The following is a 24,420-nucleotide window of genomic DNA, read 5'->3' as shown; positions in this document are numbered from 1 at the left end:
TGAAAAAACAGATTGACAGAGCCAGATGAGTACCCAGAAGTCACCTCCTACAAGACAGGCCCAACAAAGAAAATAACAGAACACCACTAGCTGTCACCTTCAGCCCCCAACTAAAACCTCTCCAGTGCATCATCAGAGATCTACAACCTATCCTGAAAGATGATCCTTTACTCTCACAGATCTTGGGAGACAGACCTGTCCTTGCTTACAGACAACCCCCCCAACCTAAAGCAAATACTCACCAGCAACCACACATCAATGAACAAAAACACTGACCCAGGAACCTATCCTTGTAACAAAGCCCGATGCCAACTCTGTCCACATATCTATTCAAGTGACAATCATCATAGGACCTAATCACATCAGCCATACCATCAGGGGCTCGTTCACCTGCACATCTACCAATGTGATATATGCCATCAGGTGCCAGCAATGCCCCTCTGCCATGTACATTGGCCAAACCGGACAGTCTCTACGCAAAAGAATTAATGGACACAAATCTGACATCAGGAATCATAATACTCAAAAACCAGTGGGAGAACACTTTAACCTGTCTGGCCATTCAATGACAGACCTGCGGGTGGCTATCTTACAACAGAAAAACTTCAAAAACAGACTCCAACGAGAGACTGCTGAGCTGGAATTGATATGCAAACTAGATACAATCAACTCAGGATTGAAGGACAGGGAATGGCTGAGCCATTACAAACATTGAATCTATCTCCCCTTGTAAGTATTCTCACACTTCTTATCAAACTGTCTGTACTGGGCTATCTTGATTATCACTTCAAAAAAAATTTTTTTCCTCTTACTTAATTGGCCTCTCAGAGTTGGTAAGACAACTCCCACCTGTTCATGCTCTCTGTATGTGTGTATATATATCTCCTCAATATATGTTCCACTCTATAGGCATCCGAAGAAGTGGGCAGTAGCCCACGGAAGCTTATGCTCTAATAAATTTGTTAGTCTCTAAGGTGCCACAAGTACTCCTGTTCTTTTTGCGGATACAGACTAACATGGCTGCTACTCTGAATACTTCATCTTCTGACCATTCGGATAAACATTCAGTTCTCAGGTTGCGCTAGCATGATGAAGATGGAACAAACTGGAGACTGTTTTTATGATGCTTGGCTGGAAAGTGCCAAGTCTTTTACAATAGTCAGCTAACTTTACCATGTCCATGTTTAAAGTGGCATCAAGCTCATGAAACACTCATGACACAGTGGAAAATTACAACAATAGTAGGTTAGTTCTAGAATCATTGGGCCATCTTGATAGATTGTGAATAGAAGTTATTTGCTTTTGTAGCTTTCATAATTATACTTTGATTGCTTGATGTGAATCTTCATCTTATAGTTCATTATGAATAATGACTAGCACATTCATTTCTAGTGAGTCAGATTCAGTGTATGCATAAAAACTACAAAAAAAAAAATCTACCTCAGTTTCTGCCAATTAGTCCACGTTATTATTTGAGCCACTACCTCTCTACTACTTTTATTGAAGAATGGTTAATTTCAAAATGACTGTTGTGCTCTCCTGGGCAAGGACTTTTAGTGCCTCTTTGTCTGTATTAAAACAAGGTTGTGGAGACATTGCCCTGTGTTATCAACAAAGTCTGTCTTATGGAATTTATGATGTATCACTGGCTGTTTGCCTGCCTGGTGGCAGCTATGTTTCATCAATAAACATTACAAATTAAACACAACAGTATATTCTAAACTGTTCACATCTTTCTATGCGGGGTTATTAAAAGTGAAATCAAATTCCCAGACTACAAGGAGTAGAGCATGTGATGATACATGCAGTGTTACAACTGTATATGAGACAATAAGTTATTTGCAATGAAAATTACTGAGAAACATATAGGCTGATAGAAATTATTTATGCTGCTGTGAAGCAGGAGTATGTCCATTGGAATCAGTGCTGTAAAATTGACACATATGGGAGATCTGAACCAGAACAATATGATTTAAGACCTGTAGACTATATTTGTTCATTTTTTCTCTTTTTGCTTGGCATATTGATTGCCTTTAGTGTTTAAGTCTTCACAGATTCATATTGTGGGAAAGGTCTTTGGCATTTTAGGGGCTTGTCCAAAGCTCACTGAAGTAAATGAAAAATAAACAGGGATTACCTGCACTGTACTTTTATCTGCCAGGTAGTCCCAGACATCTAATAATAGAGTTCTTGTTTCGGTATAGCTGGACAATGACCGCCCTGCACTGAAAGCAGGAGGACTGTTGTCCAGGCTTGCCGGAGGAAGGCAGTAGTGCTTTATGCCGGGGAAGGGGGACAAGGTCAGAAACTGCTGCAAAAAGGTGTGTTGGTCAGCTTTGCAGCGCTGACGCATCCCCTTGGAATGTAAGGACGGAAGGCTTTAAAGGTGAAAGCTCTGGTGTTGGAAACCCCGTTCTGCACACAGCAGGCAAGGCAGCATCCACCCTCCTTACTCTTGAAGTGTGATTAGTAGGTGGGGTTTGAACCTGCTGTGGGCATTGTGCTAGTCACTTCTTTATAGGGGGGCTGGGAAGGAATTTTTTCCCTCACCACCATATTGGCTTCAGTTGAGTGTTTTTTTTCTGCCTTCCCCCACAGTGGGTGTTAGGGAACACTTATTACAATGAGCACAAAAGATGTGGTAGGCTATATGTCGCAACTTATTTGGTAAGTGTGGGGGCGGATGCCTCCATAGGGAAGGCATCTAGTGACCAGATAAATAGCCTGGTAAAGGACTTAAAAAGAAGGTGCTGATTAATGGAACGGAACGGTGTGGGGTTTGGGACTCATATGGTTGGAACGGCAGGGAGCCAACTAGGGTGACCAGACGTCCCGATTTTATCGGGACTGTCCCGATATTTGCTTCTTTGTCCCGCGTTCCAACCAATGTTAGTTCGGGACACTGGACAAACAAGCAAGGCTCCCGCACACAGGCGCAGCCCGGAAGGGTTCATGCCCCTCCCCCGCCCCAACTCCGCCTCCTCCTTCCCCATTGGATCCCTCCCCAAATCCCCGCCTCCATCCCCGCCCTGTCCTTCCCCCATTGGCTCCCTCCCCAAATCCCCGCCTCTTCCCAAGCACGCCGTGCCCGGGAGATGCAGGGGAGCGCAGGGCCGGGGTGAGTGTGAGTCCGGCCTGGCCCCGAGCAGGCAGGACTCGGGCGGGGCGGTACCTGGAGGGAGAGTAGGGGGGTAGTCTGCGGGGCCAGGCAGTGGCTGTTGTCCCCACCTGGGCAGCGGGACTCAGGAGCATCCACTGCTGCAGCTCCCACTGCCGCGGGGGGAGGAAACGGCCATGGCACTCGGCGACTGCAGCTCTGGCGCCCGGGCCCGAACCCGAACCCCCCGAGCCCGGGCCTGCTGTGGGGATCCAGCAGCGCGCACGCTGCACCCAGCCGCTGGCCGGTCACGTCTGGGCTGGCTGCCCAGCTGGTGCAATCCCGCGGGCGGCCCCAGGGCGGAAGCATCGGCAGCCCTCTTCATTCCCCTGCGGGACCCGAGCAGGATGGAGGGGCTGGAGCCTGTTGCCCCCACTCCAGGGCCACCAGCAGGATTGCACCAGCTGGGCAGCAGCCCAGACACAACTGGCCAGGGGCTGGGCGCAGTGTGCGCGCTGGGTCCCCACAGCAGGCCCGGGTTCGGGGGGTTCGCGGGTGCCAGAGCCACAGCTGCCGAGTGCCATGTGCTTGGCCAGCAGCCGCTTCCTCTCCACGCGGCAGTGGGAGCTGCAGCAGTGGCTGCTCCCGAGTCCCGCTGCCCAGGTGGGGAGAACAGCCGCCACCTGGCCCTGCGGGCCGCCCCCCTACTCTCCCTCCAGGTACCACGCCCGAGTCCTGCCTGCCAGGCCAGACTCACACTCACCCCTGCCCCGTGCTCCCCTGCATCTCCCGGGCCTCCCTCCAGCGCTTGCAGAGGGAGGAGGAATGGGGGGGGGAGGGGTTGGGGTTTTTTTTATTTTATTTTTTTTGCTCTGCCCCCTTCGCCCCCCACATCCCGATATTTGACCTGGGTGATCTGGTCACCCTAGAGCCACCCCCCCTTTCTTATAGTCCACCTTACCCCTCCTACGAGGGGGGCGGGGTGGATGCTAAGGTCCTAGCAATGGATTTGCTCCAGGGACCTGGAAGGAGAAAGAGGTGGAGCTGGTAAAAGCCCCCCGGGTAATCATGGAATAAACATGGGGTTACCTGCACTGTACACTTTTATCTGCTAGATAGTCCCAGACCATCTAATATTAAAGTTGCAGCCTGATTAAATCCATATCATGTGTCTCCTGTCCTTCTTTTGGTATAGCCGGACAATCATGCTTTCCAGTTATTTAAATACAAGTAATTCTCAGTAGTGTCCACAATGGCAACTAATAGCAAGGGAGGGAAGCAGCATGGTGTGGTACAGCAGGCCCTACACTAGTGGTTAGGAGACCTGGGTTCTGTTCCTGGATCTGCTAGTAAGTTTTTCTTCTTTTTCCAAGAAGGATGTTGATAAATTGGATAGAGTTCTCTGGAGAGCTACAAGGATGATTAAAGTGTTAAGAAACTTGCCTCATAATGATAGATTCAAGGAGCTCAATCTTTTTAGTTTAACAAAGAGAAGGTTAAGGGGTGACTTGACTGCAGTCTATAAGTACCTACGTGGAGAACAAATATTTAATAATGGGCTCTTCAATCTAGCAGAGAAAGTTATAACACAATCCAATGGCTGAAAGTTGAAGCTATATAAATTCAGACCGGAAATAAGGCGTACGTTTTTAATGGTGAGAGTAATTAACCATTGGAACAATTTACTAAGGGTTGTGGTGGGTTTTCCATCACTGACAAAAAGTCAAGATTGGATATTTTTCTAAAAGATCTGCTCTCGGAATTATCTTGGGGAAGTTCTCTGGCCTGTGTTATGCAGGAGGTCAGACTGCATAACACAGTGCAGATCAGAGTGATCCCTTCTGGTCCTGGAATCTATGATTTTACTAAAAATTAAGCATGTCTGTCCCTGCCCCAAAGAGTTTCTAATCCAGATTTTCAAAGGTATAAGGGTCAGTTAGATGCCCAACTCTCACTCAGATGCCCAATTCCCATTGACTTTAACTCCCATTTATACCTTTGAAAATCTCTCCCCCGAAAGACAAAACAAACAGAATGAGAGAAGAGACGAAAGGGTCAGACCAAAGGTCCATCTAGCCCAGTATCCTGTCTACCGACAGTGGCCAATGCCAGGTGCCCCAGAGGGAGTGAACCCAACAGGCAATGATCAAGTGATCTTTCTCCTGCCACCCATCTCGACCCTCTGATAAACAGAGGCTAGTGACACCCTTCTTTACCCATCCTGGCTAATAGCCAATAATGGACTTAACCTCCATGAATTTATCCAGTTCTCTTTTAAACCCTGTTATAGTCCTAGCCTTCACAGCCTCCTCAGGCAAGGAGTTCCACAAGTTGACTGTGTGCTGTGTGAAGAAGAACTTCCTTTTATTTGTTTTAAACCTGCTGCCCATTAATTTCATTTGGTGGCTCCTAGTCCTTGTATTATGGGAACAAGTAAATAACTTTTCCTTATTTATTTTCTCTACATCACTCATGATTTTATATATCTCTATCATATCCCCCCTTAGTCTCCTCTTTTCCAAGCTGAAAAGTCCTAGCCTCTTTAATCTCTCCTCATATGGGACCCGTTCCAAACCCCTAATCATTTTAGTTGCCCTTCTCTGAACCTTTTCTAGTGCCAGTATATCTTTTTTGAGATGAGGAGACCACATCTGTACGCAGTATTCAAGATGTGAGCGTACCATGGATTTATACGAGGGCAATAAGATACTCTCTGTCTTATTTTCTATCCCCTTTTTAATTATTCCTAACATCCTGTTTGCTTTTTTGTCCGCCGCTGCATACTGCGTGGACATCTTCAGCGAACTATCCACGATGATTCCAAGATCTTTTTCCTGATTCGTTGTAGCTAAATTAGCCCCCATCATATTGTATGTATAGTTGGGGTTATTTCTTACACTGTGCATTACTTTACATCAGGGCCGGCTCTGGCTTTTTTGCCGCCCCAGGCAAAAAAGCCGCCGGCCGCCCTCCCCACCCCCCCACCCCCGGCGGCCGGGGCGAGGGCGCGGGGGTGGGAGGGCGGCCGGAGCCCTGGGAGGAGGGCGGTGAGCCCCAGCGGGGGCTCCGCTCTCTCCCCGGTGGCCGGGGGGAGAGCGCCCTGCCCCCTGCGCTCTGGTGGCCGGGGGGAGAGCGCCGGGGGGGGAGGGCGGACGGAGCCCTGGGAGGAGGGCGGCGAGCCCCGGACGGGGCTCCGCTCTCCCCCTGGCGGCCAGAGCGCAGGGGGCTGGGCGGCGAGAGGGCGGCGAGCCCCAGCCAGGGCTCGCCGCTCTCCCCCTGGCGGCCGCGGGGAGAGCCCCAGCCAGGCCATGGCCCCGCTCTCCCCGGGGGCCGGAGCGCCACGCCGCCCCCCTCCAGGTGCCGCCCCAAGCACAAGCTTTGTGGGCTGGTGCCTGGAGCCAGCCCTGCTTTACATTTATCCACATTAAATTTCATTTGCCATTTTGTTGCCCAATCACTTAGTTTTGTGAGATCTTTTTGAAGTTCTTCACAGTCTGCTTTGGTCTTAACTATCTTGAGCAGTTTAGTATCATCTGCAAACTTTGCCACCTCACTTTTTACCCCTTTCTCCAGATCATTTATGAATAAGATGAATAAGTGGTGATTGATCATGTCCTGATAATTTAGGCCTCGGGTGTAATTTTCATTTACACAAAGGTCCCTTTGCACCACTCTGGCAGTGTGAAGGGGCCTTAAAGTAAATGAGACTCAGGGTCCACATATGTTCCTGATTTTGTATTGCATTTGTGTAATTTTGTATTTCATTACAATAACACAATATGTTTTTTAAAGGCATTTGTGCCTGAAATCTTATGCTTTTCATTGTACATTTTGACTATCATGAAGACAAAATGTCTCAAAGCACACACAAGTCACACTAAATTCTTCAGTAATAGCTGTAATAATACAGTGGGCAGCCTGAAAAACTTCCGAGATGATGGTAAGCCTCTTCAAGTGTTTTTTTAAAAAGTAATACAGGCTTCAATAAATCACTTTGCACCTGCATGCAGGTTAGAATTAAATGTAAGGTGCCTTTGTCATGTAATTTTGCAAATGGATGTTATTTGAAACTGTCTTACTCTGAAATCATTTTGTTAAAAAAAAAAAAAGTAATAGAACATCCCTTGGGGTTTGTTTCCCCCGCCCCTGCCTGTTGTTTTGCTAAAAGCACCTGCCTTAAGTTGTTGAATAATAGCAGTGTACTAAAAATCACTTGGACCTTTGCCTGTCTGCAGCCTACTTTGCTTAGGAAGAACAATTTTTTCAGTATATGAAAGGAAACTAGATATGTCTCATTTAACCGTGTTCTTTCTTCCTTAGTCTTTATGGGTACATTCATTCAGTAAATAAAACAAATTTCAGGCAGTATTTTGAAGTTTTGCTCACAATGTCCGTATTTACATACAGTTGTCCATCTTATCCCTTTAAGACACCTGCCTAGGTGGTGATGCACCTAAAATTTCATGTTTTGGCCTAGCAACAGATATAACGTTCATACCTTTTTTACATCTTAAGGTAATGTATTGATACATTAATACTAATAGACATTCTGGAACAAATTTTGCCTCAGTTTACATCCTGTGCAACCCCACTGAGATCAGTAAGTGGGTCTCAGGCTACGTCTATGCTACAAATTTGAGGTGTGATTCCCAGTTTGCATACACATACTTGTGGTAACTTATAAGAGTGAGTGCAAATATAAATAGTAGCATAGCTGCAGTAGCACAAGCAGCAATGGTACGGCTTAGCTGTGCCGAGTACATACCCAGGTAATTCAGGTGGGTTTGTGCTTGGCATGGCTAAGCTGTGCCGCCACTGCTTCAGCTACTGTGGCTACACTATTTGTACTCACAGTAGTTGTCATCGACTCGAGCTAGCATGAGTCTCGGCTACACAAGCAGGGAATCACCCTCCCCCAGATCCTAGTGTAGACGTAGCCTCAGTTCTATTGGTGTAAATCCACAGAGTTATTGTGAATTTACACTGGTGTATCTGTCATCCGCCTCATACATTTAAGCAAAAAATTAGGCCCAAACAGGCCCATTGTATGTGCAAAGAAACGAACCTCCTCAAAACTCAGCTTTCTGAACAGCATTGTAGAGATCAGTTTTCAGAGAAAAACAATGCTTACAAACATTTTGGGGCACATTTCCCCCCAGAACACAGCGTAATCCCAAATTTTCACACTTTAGTTAATCAAAACTCTGGGTTAATGAAAGAACCAATTATGTCCCTCAGGGCTGCACTGAAAGAAGATCTGATCCTGCAGAGTTTCTAAGGGTTTGTCTACGCTAACTGGGGGATCGATGAGCAGCGATCGATGCATCCGCGATCAATGTAGCAGGTCTTCACTAGACCCACTAAATCGGCTGCAGATTGCTCTCCTGTCAATGCTGTACTCCACTGGATCGAGAAGAGTAGGGGGAGTTGACAGGAGAGCGTCTCCAGTCAATGTCATGTAGTGTGGACCCCATGGGAAGTAGATCTAAACTATGTCAATTTGAGTTACGCTATTCACATAACTCAAATTGTGTAGCTTAGATAGAATTTCCCCTGTAGTGTAGACAAGGCCTAATCTCTGCTTTAGTGGAGAGTCAGGATCCAGCCCTGAGGCACAAGGTGAATAACATTCATTCATAGGTCTTGGTTTTGGTTCTAATACAGTTGGTTTAATTTTCTTATTGAACAAAATCTCAACATATTTTGGATGGTGATGTGTGAGGCAGGATTGCTCAGAACAAGAAACACTGCAGAGTGGTATGTTGAGTATGTGATACATACACCTTACCTACCATAACCTGAGCATGTTGCAGCTCCTTTCCCTTTTATCCAACAGCACACAGCAGGCTCGTCCTCTGCTGCATTCCCTGTCAAACACACACACACTCCCCTACACTCCTGGCACCTACAAAATGCTGCTGATACTTTCCCTACATCCTCATCTCTTTTTCTGCTTTCTGCCCTGCTCCAATACAGGACAGGCTCCATAATGTTTCTCCTTTTATGTCCTTTCTCTATGCAGACTCCTGCAATCCCTACTCACTGTAACTTTCCTAACCAGCCAACGTCCCCTGCAGAGATCCATACCGACACTTAAATAAAGAAGATCTCATTTGCTATCCCAAGCTGCAGATAAGAACTGCTTCTTTTTAATGCTATAAGGTCTACAGTAGCATATGTCTGTACTTTCTGCTTCACTTCCTAGGTGATGGGCAGCAGGGCTCTATAAACATTCTTAGCTCTGTTTACGGGCTTCTCTAAAAAGACTCTTGTACTTATGTATTGAACAGTTGAAAGTGTTGAAAAGAACACTTTTTAAGCATAGTGAATTTCTATACATAGTGTCTAATCCAAAACCTGTTGAAGTCAATGGAAAGACACCTTCTGACTTCAATGAGCTTTGAATGAGGCTCATAATGAGATATCCAGTATGAACGTGTTCAGTGCCAAACAAATAATAAGTAAATACATTTGATGACCTCAGTGCCACAATAGTAGGGTTTCAAATAGTGTGGGACCGTTATTGGGATATATTTTAATTTAATATAAATATTTAACTTTTTATAGCTTGACTAAGAGAATCAGAAAATGATAATAGTATAAATAGATGAACAGTGTTAGCAGCAAGGAGGAAGTAGAATTATTTAGTTTGGGACAAAGTGTAATAGTAAGAAATTAAGAAGGAAAATGTCAGAAAAGTCTCCTGACAGTGAGTGAAATGCATTAATATTGTGGAATAATCTCCCAAAGAGTAATAGAAGCCCCAGTGTTCAGAGCATTGAAATTTAGACTGGAGAGGGAATAATCCTGTATTAGTAAGGAGATAAACTAGATGAGCTAATATGCCATTTACATGTCTAACTTCTTTGATTCAATATCCTTCATGCTGAATTGTCTTCCTAACCAGATATATTATAAGATGTTGTTTATTTTTATAACATGTTACTGTGAGAATCATGCAAGAGACTAGTTTTGCAAAGGATCCTTGAGAATTTTGATGTCCCAATGCTAATGAAAACTAGGGATATCCCAGAGGCAGTGTGCTTGGCCTCAGAGAAAAGGGTAACAACCATGCCCCATATGTCCCTCCTACCTAACACTGGGACAGAACCACAACAGCAATTGGCAGAAAGAGAGAGGATGTATCAACAAGGGAAAAAAGAGAAGGCCCCAGAAAAACAAAGAGAATGGACACCTTTCTACTGGAATCATATTCCTTGGTCTGTGATGGTATAAGCCAGTGAACATCCTAACCTGCTAAAGAGAGAGGATTGGAGAGAATCAGCTTCTGTGTTTACAGAGAAAACTAAAACATTTATTTCTGAGGTGTCTGGAAAAAAAGAAAGAGTTTGGGGCTGGGAACGGTTAGGAGGGTTATGATAGTTTAGAGGAAATTGGACAAACAGTAACTAAGACACAATCTAGAAACAGAGCTTTGGTGGCACAACCCACCTCATATGTATTTGATATCATAATACTTTGCTGGTGACAGCATATATGTAATGGTCACATTATAGTATCACTGTTGATTATTACTTAAAACAGGCAATAAGTAGAAGGAGCAGATGAAGCTGAAAAGATATACTTTGTTTCCATGCAAATGTTAGTAGTAATAAAACAAAAAAGATAGAGTTAGGGGAAAAAAGAAAACTGTTTGTAAATGGAATCGTTTTTGAAGTGATTTACGAGGTGTCTTCTGTTCTTCTGAGCTTTCAGAGGGCAATTCCATTGGCCATTAATGAGCACATTGTTTTGCTTTTTGAAATGCCAGCCTGAAGGATGAGGTGGCAGCATATAACTGACCATTAGTGAGGACACTAATAGTTCTGAAGTAATATTCTAGCTTAATGGAGTCTGAAAATAGGGTTGCTACTGTACATTTCCTTTACCTTTAAAATGAATTTTTCGTGTGGAGGTATCATCATAACTTTCCATGTCCCAAGTGGATTTTGTGGTATAGTAGCAGTTAAAATCAGTGAAAAAGATGGGGCCCTGGCTATAGGGGCTAATAAAGGAAGATGTCAGGGTAGTAAAGCACTGGAACAAATTACCTAGACAAGTTGTGGAATCTCCATCATTGGAGGTTTTTAAGATGTAATATACTTAGTCTTGCCTCAGCGCAGGAGATTGGACTAGATGGCCTACCAAGATCCCTTCTACTCCTACATTTCTATGATTCTATGTTTCATCAGGGGCCAATGCCTAAATAGTTCCTTTAATCAACTTTTTAGAGAATTCCTGTAACTACAAGTGTCAGCCTCTTCCCACAGAGTATATCGTGCATTAGCCATTGATTCTCCATCACACTATGGAATGAGAGCTTGAAGATGACTTTTAAGCCTAGATCATAATAACTAAGGACATTGCCACATCCAGGTCTCCTGCACACAGAGTGCCTTTCATTTCTGGTTAGTCATCATCACTTCCAATCCCATTCCTCTTTTGAAGCTGTGTTTGATTAGCTAGTTTTTGCATTGTACATTGTTTTTTCTTTTACAGAAAGTACTGGATGGCATAGCTCTAAGATCTTTGTAGGATTTGGTGTTTTAGTCAGCCTTGAGGGATGCTAAATTTAAGAGTAAGGAAACAGTAATTAAAAGTGATTAGGACAAGAAGCCTTGATGCTATGAAATGTGGACTCAATTGTCCTTGACATAGGCAGAACCAGGCAGCAGGTTTTGATTATAGCTTTACTTGCTATTTTAATAAACATGAGCCAGTATTCAAACTTTTAATATCCTGCTGCTTAACTATTTCCAAAAAGCTATCCAGCTCTTTTACACAGCCCTTGTTTAAAATTTTTAATTTGTTTGGCTCTGTCTCTGCTTAGAGAAGTTGTAGCCTCACGGTAACTCTTTTATAAGTTCATTTCCAGAATCACAAGCAATTGGTTTTTTCAACTAAGTGTTTCCGCATGTGCCAAAAGTGTCAGAGCTGACAGCTTTCCTGCACTGTTTTATCTGGTTCCCACAGTACGTATGAGAGACAAACACAGGAATGTGTCTGGTGCTGACTATGCCCATCAAGGATACAATGATACTTACAGCTCTTCCAGGAAGCGGAGATTGTGCAGGGGGTTCGAGGGCAGCTTAGTGATGTTGTTCATACTGAGATCACTGTAGGGGAAAACAGACAGAGCCTTAGTATGGCATGCCACAAGTGTGGTATCCAGCTGCTCATTCCACACATTTTTAAGTAGTACATTAACAAAAATTAGTTCCTCTGCCATGACTGATGAATCATTATCTAGTTAGCATTTTAAACATTTTTCTTTCTTAAGTAGACAGTTTTGTCAAACAAACTATATATGCTGTAGCACATCCACTTTCTAAAGATTCAGGAATGTTTCCTTGTGCTCTATAAATAAGCTGGTGTGCTAAACAATCTTTTTAGTTGAAGTTACTTTAATAAACCACTATACCATACTACCATTTATTCGGAATAATAAAAGGAAAGGAAATAAGTTTGTTGTTTTAAGACTGTAGCATATTCATGCGTTACTAAAAGTAGAAAAACTAAGCTGTACAAAAATAAGAAATTTGCATTTGTATTGACATTTCATGAATATGGAATATACTGCTTTTGTAATATAACATGATGTACAGTACTACTGATTTTGTCCTAAGTTACTTTAGGTATCTTGTAAAAATAAATATTTTGATTAAAAGAAATGGAATAAAAAATACATTCCTCTTTCTAACATGCTCCTTTTACAGGTTCTCAAATTGCATTAAATAAGTGAAATGAACCATAAAACAAGGGTGTAATGTGATCCTGCTCTGTAGCACACTTCCTGGTGGGGTTCCACAGTAGTTCCTGGCACAGGAAACCACTAGCCTTCTAAACTCTGGTCAGAACTCAATCAATTTCTGTTTTAGGCTAAGTTCCATGTAATTAAATTTTATTCTGTTTTTATTTGTATAGGTTTCTATCAGTCTTTCCTATACTTCTACAGTAACATTAGAGTTGGCTTACCACAAGAGTAAATGTAATAAAATAGCTTGCATAATAAAATACAGTAGACAAGATATGATGACTTCCTAAAATAGGAATAGCGTGGTTAAAATCAAAACATATTTCACACCTGTATATTATATGCAAGTATTATGCTACCTCCCATTTTTAATAAGTTATTAAAAAGTGCCCCTAATAGATTCTAATTACTTTATATGATTTTTCAATGACTGATTTTTCTTTTCCAGCATCTGGGAGATCCTGAGATAAGCAAATGATCTGAATTTATGTATGTGGACATTTAAAATTCCTATTAATCACCACCTGTTTCGCATTATAGAATAAATGTTTTCAGCCATCAATCTTTTAAATTCAGTATATTTGATCTTCTACTGTATTGATGTTTCCCTGAAAATGTACAATTGAAAAATATAGTTGGAGTACAGAATCTAAAATAACAGGGAACTGTGTTAATATTTCACAACCATTATCAAATCGCTAATAGAAGTAGGCCTCTGTGTATTCACTTTAAAATCAAAGTGATTAATCAGGAAGCACTTTAGTTATGAATTCACATTTTTACTGTAATATTTCATCACCTAATTCTTTCATGCCATTGGTAGGGGAGTACTCTTTCATTTTGGCAAAGGAATAAAAGATTTATTTTGGCAAAGGAACAAAAATATAGATGCTGAAATCCCATCAGTCGAGTGAATTATAGATTAACGAATAATAAGGTACAAAGCATTATGTTAAGCAAAATCAGTTGGTGCATGCATTTTCTACATAGATCTTAATGGGATTTTGTAAATAAATATTTTTGCTCATATTTTATATTTTAAAGGACAAGTGCTGATGACACCCGAAAACAGGAGCAATGCATCCTGAAGCAGGCACGTATATTGGGTATACTACAAAAACAGCTTCAATGTGAGCTCTGGCTAACACAGAACAAGCCTAGCTCTCTTGACTAACTGATTCCTCTTAATAGTAGCATATTAAGCACACAGGCAGTTGTGTTTAGAAGCTGGTTACTCCTTTAGGCCACTTATACCACTTGTCCAGCCATGCTGGAAGTCAGACAGGAGGCAATGGATGTGGTTTAATTAGGCCACAACTTTATTCACTTAAAATATCTGGGAGTATCTGGTAACAAATTGTACCATGCAGGTCATCATCATTTCCACATAATCTCCAACTTGGTCCCTGCCATCCCATTCCTGTAATCCCTACTGTCCTGCCATCGTATGAGGTGAAAGAGGGCTCAGCTCCCCACTGCTCCAGATGTAGCAGCTCCAAGACCCCCTTTCTTAGCTTCTTTAAAAAGGCTAAAAAAAAAAAAAAGAGGGGGTTGGCTCCCCGATGTACAGGATGTAAGAACCCAACCTCCCCTTATTCAGCTCCCTTACAGGATGCTTTTCTTCAAACCCTTTTCCAATCCATTTTATCGGATAACCATATCTCTTCCATTCTGAGTACCCACACTGGACATCCACCACAAGTTTTACATACTAAGTTGTGACATTATAACCTAACCCCCCTGCCCACCCTACTGGGTCCCAGACCTACTGTGAAAAAATCCACCCTGCTCAACCCAGCTGTTAGGGAAAAATTCATTCCCAGCCTCCAAGAAAAAGGGCAATTACCATAATGCCGACAGTTAGTCATGAGGGAACCTGGTCCTTTTGCAAAGTTCGTGGGTGGGTGGATGTTGCCAGCCCGATCCTGGTAAAAGAGGTCTTCTCTGGGCTGCATGGGGTATAAATGCTCTCCCACTCTTCTAGTCAGCAGGAAGGGCCAGTGACCCTCCCCTAATTTGAGCTCAGCTGCTTCCTGCCCTTCCTGTCCATCGCTTTACACTTCCTCCTCATTCCCCTGTTGTAAGGGATGGCTCTTAAAGGGGCAACAACCATTTTCCTCCAGCCAGCCGGACAAGGACCTCCATACATGGAGGCCGCGGTGAGCATATTTTGTGCATGCACCAGAGCCTCTACACATTAAAAATGTCCCGTATAAAGTCCAATTAGCCTGTCTGCCATTTGGGCTAATTCCTGCCATTGTGCGTAGTGATTCAGCAAGACTGCACAACCCTTACTCTTACTGGTGAGCACTTATGCATGAGAGAAGTCCCTGTGAAGTCAAAGGGACTACTTACGTGAGTAACAGTTCCACAACTGGGCCTGTCGAGTTAATGTAGGCAGCCACAGAAGGTCATACCAGCAATGTTGTAAACGCGTAGACTTTGGGCAGCCAAATAGAAATTCTCGATAGTGCCCAAAGAGACCAATAAAGGAGGCTCCCAGTTAACCTGCCAGGCTTTGGATCATGTTCCAAGAGGGCACAGACTTTAGGACAAGGAGCATGTCTATCAGTTTAAATAACTGCATTCAGACTCCCTAGCAGCACTAATTGCTAACTGGTAGACAGTGGTCCTATGTGGGAAAAGTAGTAAAGAGTGCTTTGGATTGTCTTATGGAACTCTGGCCTACACTAGCAGGGTTCTTTTTGCAAAGTGTGCATTTTCTGCCCCCTCCTCCCCACAATCTCTATGCTAGCTTGTCAGCACCAGGGCAGGATCTGGTTCTTGCTTGAAGAGAAGCGAGAATGGAGGATGCTTGTAAAATAGTATTTTCAATGTCACGATGAAACAAAACTCCAAATTAAAGGACCAAATCCTCAATTGACTTCAACAAAGCTATGGATCTGGCCCAAAATCTATAGCATTTTCAAATTCACACACTTGAAACAAAATAACTAAAGCCACAAGCATTTCTGTTCAAATTTGATAGGCTCTTGCTTGACACAATGATAAATAAATCATATAAAAACACACAGTTAAACTTATAATTATTAGAATCCCACAATCATTTTAACATTTTACAATAGGGAAATATAATGCCATGTATTACCATTAAAACACATGTGCAACTCCCTCTGACATGAGTGGGAATTCTGACATGAAAATAAATGCTGAAGGCAGTATATGGCTCATAATGTGAATAACTATAACATCAGACAGAAACGTTTTTAAATTAATGCACCACTAAATTAGGCTAGAGTACTGCAAATGGCAAGAGGTAATTTGAGAGAGAGTGAGAAACAAACAAACAAACAAACAAACATCAGCAGCCCATCAGTCTGAATTCTCAAACCAGTTATCCAGGAGTTGACTAGGAATTAGTGACATGTCAGGGAAAAAAACAACGTCTTTGCAGAAAATACAAAGATTTGCATGAATAATTGCAGAGGCAATAGTACTCATTGCAGTGATATCTTTCTTAATTATACCCTGTGCCAGTCTGCCACCAGTGTAGTAATTAAATTACTTCCAAACACATCTGAATTGCTAGGAGTCCCTATAGGCACTGAGTAACATTTTCTGTAGGAAATCCTTCTGAATATCAAGGGCTACATTTTCAAAAGGATAGCACTAGATACCAAATTGTGGTGCAAATTTGGGTATTTGAGCCTATAACTACCTGATTTGCACACACAGCCTGGTAGTTGAGAGGCACATGTGCTCAGATATGAACCCATTTTGCAACTACAAAGAGGGAGACTGAGCCTTAGCTCAGCTCAAATCAGACTGCTGAGGATCACCAGGAATGGTAGTCAAATCTCAATCTAATTAATCTAAATTCAAGGGTTTCTTTCCCAGCAGGTGCACCTAAAGTATGAATAAATTTTCCTCTTTGCTAATTTACAACATCCAGGGCTAAATTTTTGAAGACTGTCAGCATTCAAAATGAGCACCAAATTTTCACATGCAATTTCTGTTGCTGAACACTATCAAACGGGGTAACTGCATGCTCAGTCAGGTTTATTTTGCATGCATTTTGTAATTCAACTGCACAAAGAAACCTTTTAAAAGGTTAGTCACAAGGCTGTGGTCGCATTCAAAGGCAAACTCCTTCACTGTCACTTCTTTCCAAACTTATGAATTTCCCTTCACTTTTAAAAACTTTTCAGCATTCTCCATATAGCCATCCAAGTTTTTGAGAGAAAGGGAAATCCAAGTCCTTCCTTCAAATGCTCAGGGTATATCTATACTTTTGAGCTGGGGGTGTGCTCTATACTGGGAGCTATACTTGTGCTAACTTTCATTGAACTAGTGAGCTAGAGCGTAACTACAGCAATGCAAGTGATGGGAGGGACTAGCTGCCCCAACTACATGCCTGTCCAAGACCCTAGGCATGTACTCGGGCCAGCTAGCTCATCCCGCCACATATGCTGCCACTGTTACAGTCTTTTTTAGCACGCTAGCTTGATGAGAGCTAGTATGCAGGAGCACTGCCAGCTTGCCGTCCCCCACAGAGACGGCGGAAATACTGCCGCGGTCGTCACCCCCCAAACTGTAGCGCCCTAGGCAACCTCCTAGGTCGCCTAATGGGTTGCGCCAGCCCTGCTAGTATGAGTGCATCTACTCAAGCTGGAAATTACACCTTCCAGCTCAAGTGTAGGCATACCCTTTGTGTGTGTGTGCACACACACACAATATATATAAACTACATGATGCATGATGTGGTAAAAGGTTTCATTAGCATAAGTTTGGGATGGGCACAGTATTCACAAGTAGTGAAGCCATGAGTGAGTTATGAAAGTCACTCAAAATGAATGTGGATTAGAATGTTTCTAGTCTACCACACCATCACATTATTGTACATAGGCCACATACTTTACAGCAAAGTTATTCAAGGACTATTTGTGGTGTCCTTCTAAATCCAAGTGTCTTAGCCATTATTATTAGGTATTTGTAATTACAGTAGAGTCTAGCGGGCCCGGTCAAAAACAGAGTCCCATTGTGCTAGGCACTGTAGAAACACAGAGACATTCCTTGAGTTCATCTGAACGGCTCAGAAGCTGAGGAAAATCTACTATACATTTAAAACATCTCTAACCATCATTTTTCTAGATATAAAAATGTCCTCAATTTATTGCCACTTTCAAAGATAGAAGGAAGTTCCATGTATCTCACTTGGAAGTTGAGAACCCACATATTCCATTGCTATGAAGTTCCCATTTCTAGCAGTGAAAGGCCCAGAGTTGTCATATGTTAGTAAGGTCACTGCTCCAGCACTGAATACATAGGTGCTGGAACTAGGGGTGTGGGGAGTGCTGCTGCATCTCCTGGCTTGAAGGGATTTCCATCAGGCCTGGCTTTGGCTTTTTTGCTGCCCCAAGGAAAACAAATTAAAAAAAAAACCAGGGCGGCCAGAACGGCAAAGCAATAAACAAACAAATAAATAAATAAACCTGCAGCACGGCCGGAGCGGCAAAGCAGGAAAAAAAACAAAAAACCTGCGGGGCGGCTGGAGCCAGGGTGCAGGGGGACTCCCTGTGCTGCAGACGTGCCCCGGCTAGTGGGGAGGGGAAGAGAGTGGGGGGAGAAAGAAAAGGGGGGGCGGCTGGGCTTCAGCTGGCGCTCGCCATGCAGCCCCGACCACCATGCCGCCTACCGGGAGGGCTCCGCGCCGCTCCGGTCGGCGGGGAGGGAAGGACACGGGCTGCCCTGCTGGGCTTGCTACAGACTTGGCATCGGCTGGGGCAGACGGAGCACGTAGCCCACTCCCAGCAGGGCGCTCCCCTCCTCCTCACCGCTGCCCCCTACAGGGTTGCCGGATCGGCGAACAAAACAAAACAACAACAACAAAAAGTGGCCGTGCCACCCTAAGATTGAGCGGAATGCCGTCCCGTAGAATCTGTCACCCAAAGCATGAGCTTGCTCGGCTGGTGCCTGACTCTGGCCCTGGTTTCCATTATATACAGGGGTTACATTTTGCTTCAATGGCTCTCAGCACCCCCACTGTACAAATTGTTCCAGTGCCCCTGACTGAATATTACCCATTCTGCATTTCTGGCTAGTAATTAGGGCTGCAGGGAGAGGAATTCCCTTTGTGGAAAGCAGGAGACATTTTTGTGGAAGGTTGTTTTTGAAAAACAATAGGTATTTCAAACTGCACCATAGACATGGTCAACTTGTCTGTTTAAAGATTCCAGCAGATCTTGAGTGTTCACCAAATGGTGCTGTAGTGGGGTGAACACCCACTCCAGCCCGGAAGGGGTTGGAAAAGCCCTGTAGAGAGCTGGGGCTGGGCAGGGGAGTAAAACCCTGGCTAACTGGGGGAAGTGGCTGCAGCTGGGTCCACGCCCCAAACTAAGCAACTGGGCCTTATAAGAAGGCCAGGGAAGCCTGGGGAAGCAGTCTCTCTCTGACTGGAGAGGGAGACAGGCCTAGCTGCTTGGGAACTCACTCAGGGGACCTAGAGGAAGGCAGGGCTGGGGAAAGGCCTTAGGAGCAGGGAAGCCCTAGGCCAGCAACTCCCCAGGCTACAGGGCCTAGTTCTAGGCCCACCTAGGTATTGGGCTTGCAGAGGGGCAACCTGAGGGTGGGTAAAGGTGGCCAGTCCAAACCCCTTGTTGCCTGTGATGATCTGCTGATAGACTGCAGCCCGCCCCAAGGTGCGGGGGCTAAACAGAGATTGGCAGTAGCCATGACTGAGGCAATGTAGGGATAGGGGGTGGGGGAAACCCAGCAAGACTGTGGGGTACTGCAGGAGGCAGAACCCTGAGATAAGGGCACAGGGGTCCTGGGAGGGACACATGGGGGCCAATGGCAAGCAGATCACTGGCCTGCAGAGGGTGCTCCTGGGTTGAAGAGCTAATTCCCAAGGTGCCAAACCTGCAAACATTGCAAGAACAGGTATGGTCCAGGAACATGGATAAAAATAAGATTCCCCCCCCCCCAGATTTCTTTATTTATTGTCCCCCTTTAGGCATAATGAAGAATCTCCAGTTACCCTACTTAATACAAGTTGTACAAGAGAATTTAACTTTTTTGCTGGAGTCTGGGAATTTAACTAGCTTTCAACATATGCTAAAGAAGTCTTTAGTTGGAGGCCAAACTACTAGTCTATTATTACCTGATATTACTTGGGACAATTCATCTCTGAAGATAGATTTTTGCCCTCATTTAATAGACGTAAGTGAATTTTAGAAAATCAATCCTGGGATATATGCATGGCTTCCACTGACTTTTGGAAAACTGTTCATCTGCCATTAGAATATTTTTTTAAATGCAGAACATTATAAACTCTTTTTATCCATCACCAGGCTAGCCTAGTCAGTCAGTCAGTATTACAGAGAAAATGCATTTTGTAACTTACTGATTTTTGTTACATTTATATCCTGATAAACTTTTTAACAAGTTAGGCCGAAACATAATTTATATAAAACAGTCAAGAGGAAATACTGTTTTTGCTGTCAATTTTTTCCTTGGGCTTTCATTAGCTTAAGATAATGTACTAATGATTATTTTTATGGAAGTCTTTGAAAGATAAAACAGCCTCAGGTCAAAACACTGACAATAAGAGACTGAATACAAAGACTACAAAGAAGATACAACCCATTGTCAGTGACTAGGAACAGCTACCCAAGCAATCCACTCTCAATTAAATTGGATATTGCCTTATACATGGTAATGTTATTTCCAAGTTATTCCCACCTTTTGAACACAGTATTGCTGTACTTTTACTATGGGCAGACTACTTTAACAGCTACTTAATACTATGATGGAGTACTTTAACTTTGAAAATATGCTGGTCTTTAATGCAAATCCATCATAACAGATATTAAAAGTAAGATTAAATATTATTGTTGTCCAAAGTATTTATATTTGGTTTGCCAACACTATGGTAATAATACTTAGCTCTTACACAGCACTTGTCATTCATTGACCTCAATATGCTTTAAAAGACAGGGTAATATAATTATCATCATTTTTCAGAAGGGGAAACCGAGGCACAGTGGCGCCATGACTTACCCAATACCATTTGGCAGGGTAAGAACAAAAGACACTTCTTCTGTCACCGAGTCCACTGGAGCACATTGCCTGCCCAATCATACTACACTTCTACCCCGATATAACGTGACCTGATATAACATGAATGTGGATATAACGCGGTAAAGCAGCGCTCTTGGGGGCGGGGCTGTGCGCTCTGGCGGATCAGCGAGTCAGAGTGTCCGAACAGCGTGTTAAAGGTGCCAGGCCAGGGCCAAGGGGTTGGATAAGGGGCAAAGGGTCTTGGCGGGCAGTCAGGGGACAGGGAGTAGGGGGAAGCACCAGCCCCAGGAGGGGAGTTGCAGTGCAGGGAAACATCACATGGGCTCCAGCCGGAGCCAAGAAGATGGGGAAGACTGGTCCACAAGGGGAAGTTGCGGATCCAGGGCAGGGAGAGGTGCCCGTCCTAAACGGCGCCGTGCAGGTGCCCCTGTACCAGAGCTGGAGGGCTCGGCACACAGCGGGCCCGGCTGGCAAGCTGCGCCCCACTCGTAGCAGCGCTGGGCGGGCTCTCTGGGTCCATAGCACGCCGCACTACCTGCCCACAGTCAGGGGAAGCTGGCCGTGGCGCCCTCACCGGAGATGGGCTGCGCGGGGCTCTGCGGAGGAGGAGAAACGGGCTGAGCATGGGCACGCACAGCAGGAGCCGCCCGCCAATGGCTCACCCTCCCCTGGCACCGCATGGGCACGGGGCAGGGATCAGGCGCACGTGGGCACCTTGGGTGAGGCTGCCCGCCCTGCTCCCACTTGTGGGCTCAGCAGCTGCACCGGGCTGGGCGCGCTCTGCAGACAGGGCAGCGGCCGCTGGGCCAGTTCCCTCTGCCCCGCCTCCGCGGTGCTCACCCCAGCTGATGTTGTAGAGGAGGTGTGAGCGCTTCCGTGCACCGGCTCCCCGGGTCCTAGCGCCTGTCCCAGTGCTATGCATGGCTCAGCGTGGGAGTCCTGCGGGTGATTAGGGATGGGCAGGGGGACTGGATGGGTCGGGGGCTCTGAGGTGCCAGTCAGGGGGCAGGAAGTAGGTGGGGGTTTGGATAGGGGGCGGGGCTATTTGCTGACTATTAATAATGGAGATGCTCAAGGCCAAACCAAGTTCGATATAACGCAGTTTCACCTATAACACGGTAAGATTTTTTGGCTTCCGAGGACCACGTTATATCGAGGTAGAGGTGTATTACCAACAGGAATTTAGAATACAACCTCCCATCATAGATGATAGATAATTCGGTAATAGCCATATAGACTACTGACATAAATTACCTCTTTACAGTGTCTTCCAAAATGAATATGCAAATAAGCAGTGATATTGCATTACCAAATATTTAAGTACATAACCCCACAGAAGCATAGAAGCAAGTCTGATCATATAAATCAGTGCTGTAAGAACTTCCTGACAATTAAATTATAGTATTTATTCTCACGGCTGACTTCACACTCCATCTGCAATTTTTATTGGGGTTTCATTGAAAATCTGTGGTAAAAATGTGTTTTTCCACCAAAGGATTCAACCTTAGTATTTGGAAAAATCTTGTTCTAGAATTTAGCAGTTTTTCAGGGAGAAACATTTAAGATAGATATGCAGTACACATCTTGAATACATTGTCTACAGAGATTTTTAGAATAACTAACAAATGGAAATAGCATGACTACTTCTGCCTTTCTGTACATTGGTAACAGAAACAATCTAAACAAAAAGCTAGATATTTAAAAATTCAGCCATACTTGCAGTAACAACATTTCAGAATAACCAAAGATCAATAATTGAGCCCATTATATACGTTTTTTAATCAACAGTAGGAAGGATACGTAGCATAAGAAGTTGATTTTTTTACTGAAGGCTGTTGTTATTCAAGTATTTAAAATGTAAAGTTTGCACAAAGAGTTTGCATTAAAGTGTATGCTAAAAAGGTAAATGAGACTCGGTTGTTGCATTAGGACAGATCTCGTAAGGAGGGATATGTGTGTGCTCCTAACAGATGTGTGGGGGGGGGCGGGATCTCAGCCTTTCATAGATATATTAGATTCCAAGGCCAGAAGGGGACTACTGTGACCATACATTCTGACCTCCTGTATAACACAGGCCATAGAACGTTCCCCAAATAATTCCTAGAGCATCTCTTTTAGAAAAACACAGAATGTTGATTTAAAAATTGCCACTGATCACAACCCGGTTGTTAATACCCCCACTTTAAAAAATGATGCCTTATTTCTAGTCTGAATTTGCTTAGCTTCAACTTCTAACTTTTGGATAATTTAACACCTTTCTCTGCTAGATTGAAGAGCCTATTATCAATATTTTGTTTCCCAGGTAGGTACTTATAAACTGATCAAGTCACTCCTCGTTTTCCAATCCTTTAATCGTTATCATGGCTTTTCTCTGGACTCTCTCCAATTAATCAACATCCTTCTTGAACTGTGGACATCAGAGCTGGACAAAGTATTCCAACAGCAGTTGCACCAGTGCCAAATACAGAGGTAAAATAACTTCTCTGCCCTACTCGAGATCGGCCTGTTTATGCATCCAAGGATCACACTAGCACTTCTGGCCACACTGTTGCACTCTGGGAGCTCATGGTTAGCTGATTATCCACCATGACCCTTAAATATTTTTCAGAATCACTGCTTCCCATTCTGTCAGTACAGCCCACAATCTTTATTCCCAGGTGTATATTATATACTTATATTTAGCCATATTAAAATGAACAGTGTTTGCTTGTTCCCTGTTTACTAGGTGATCCAGATCACTAAGTATCAGAGACTTGTCCTCTTCATTATGTACTACTCCCCTAATTTTTGTGTCATCTGCAAACTTAATTAGTGATGATTTTACGTTTGCTTCCAGACCATTAGAAATATGTTAAATAGCATAGGGCCAAGAACTGATCTTTGAGGGACCTCATTGAAAACATACCTGCTCAATGATGCTTCTCCATTTACAATTCTATTCTGAGACCTATCAGTTTGCCAGTTTTTAATCCATTTAATGAGTGTTAGGTTAATTTTATATCGTTCTAATTTTTTAATCAAAATGTTGTGTGGTACCAAATGAAATGCCTTACAGAAGTCTAAATATATTACCTCAACATTATTACCTTTATCAACAAAATGTGTAATCTTATCAGGACAAGAGATCAAGTTAGTTTGACAGGATCTATTTTCCATAACCCCATTGATTTGCATTAATTATATTACCTTCTTTTAATCCTTCATTAATAGAGGCCTGTATCAGCCACTCCATTACCATTCCTGGGATCAATGTCAGACCGACAGGCCTGTAATTACCTGGATTATTCCATTTATAGTGTTCCAAAACTTATTGAAAATCAGCATTAATGATCCTGCAAGCTCCTTTAAAATACTTGGGTGCAGGTTATTTGGACTTGCTGATTTATAAATGTCTAACTTTAGTAGCTGCTGTTTAACACCATCCTAGGGAAATAGCATGTATTTTCCCCCTACCTGTCCCTGTTCCCAGGACCGGTTCTAGGCACCAGCAAACCAAGCATTTGCTTGGGGTGGCACAATTCCACTTGTG

General features: G+C 43.7%; 1 protein-coding gene across 3 annotated transcripts in view; it reads right to left on the bottom strand.

The window, feature by feature from the left end:
• Nucleotides 1–24,420, bottom strand: part of LGR5 (leucine rich repeat containing G protein-coupled receptor 5) — a 128,870-nt gene that overhangs the window by 63,689 nt on the left and 40,761 nt on the right. For 2 of the 3 annotated variants that reach the window (XM_005280063.5, XM_042860127.2), the window contains exon 2: nt 12,142–12,213. In XM_005280063.5, the coding sequence (XP_005280120.2) occupies nt 12,142–12,213 (72 nt within the window). Of the gene's footprint in view, nt 1–12,141; nt 12,214–14,697; nt 14,717–24,420 lie in introns of those variants that run through there. The other variant, XM_042860128.2, reaches the window with a different exon arrangement.

The sequence above is a fragment of the Chrysemys picta genome, chromosome 1 (genome assembly GCF_011386835.1).
Source record: "Chrysemys picta bellii isolate R12L10 chromosome 1, ASM1138683v2, whole genome shotgun sequence".
Classification (NCBI taxonomy): domain Eukaryota; kingdom Metazoa; phylum Chordata; order Testudines; family Emydidae; genus Chrysemys; species Chrysemys picta.
The sequence above is the reverse complement of the archived record's forward strand: the minus strand, read 5'-3'. Positions and strand labels throughout refer to the sequence as shown.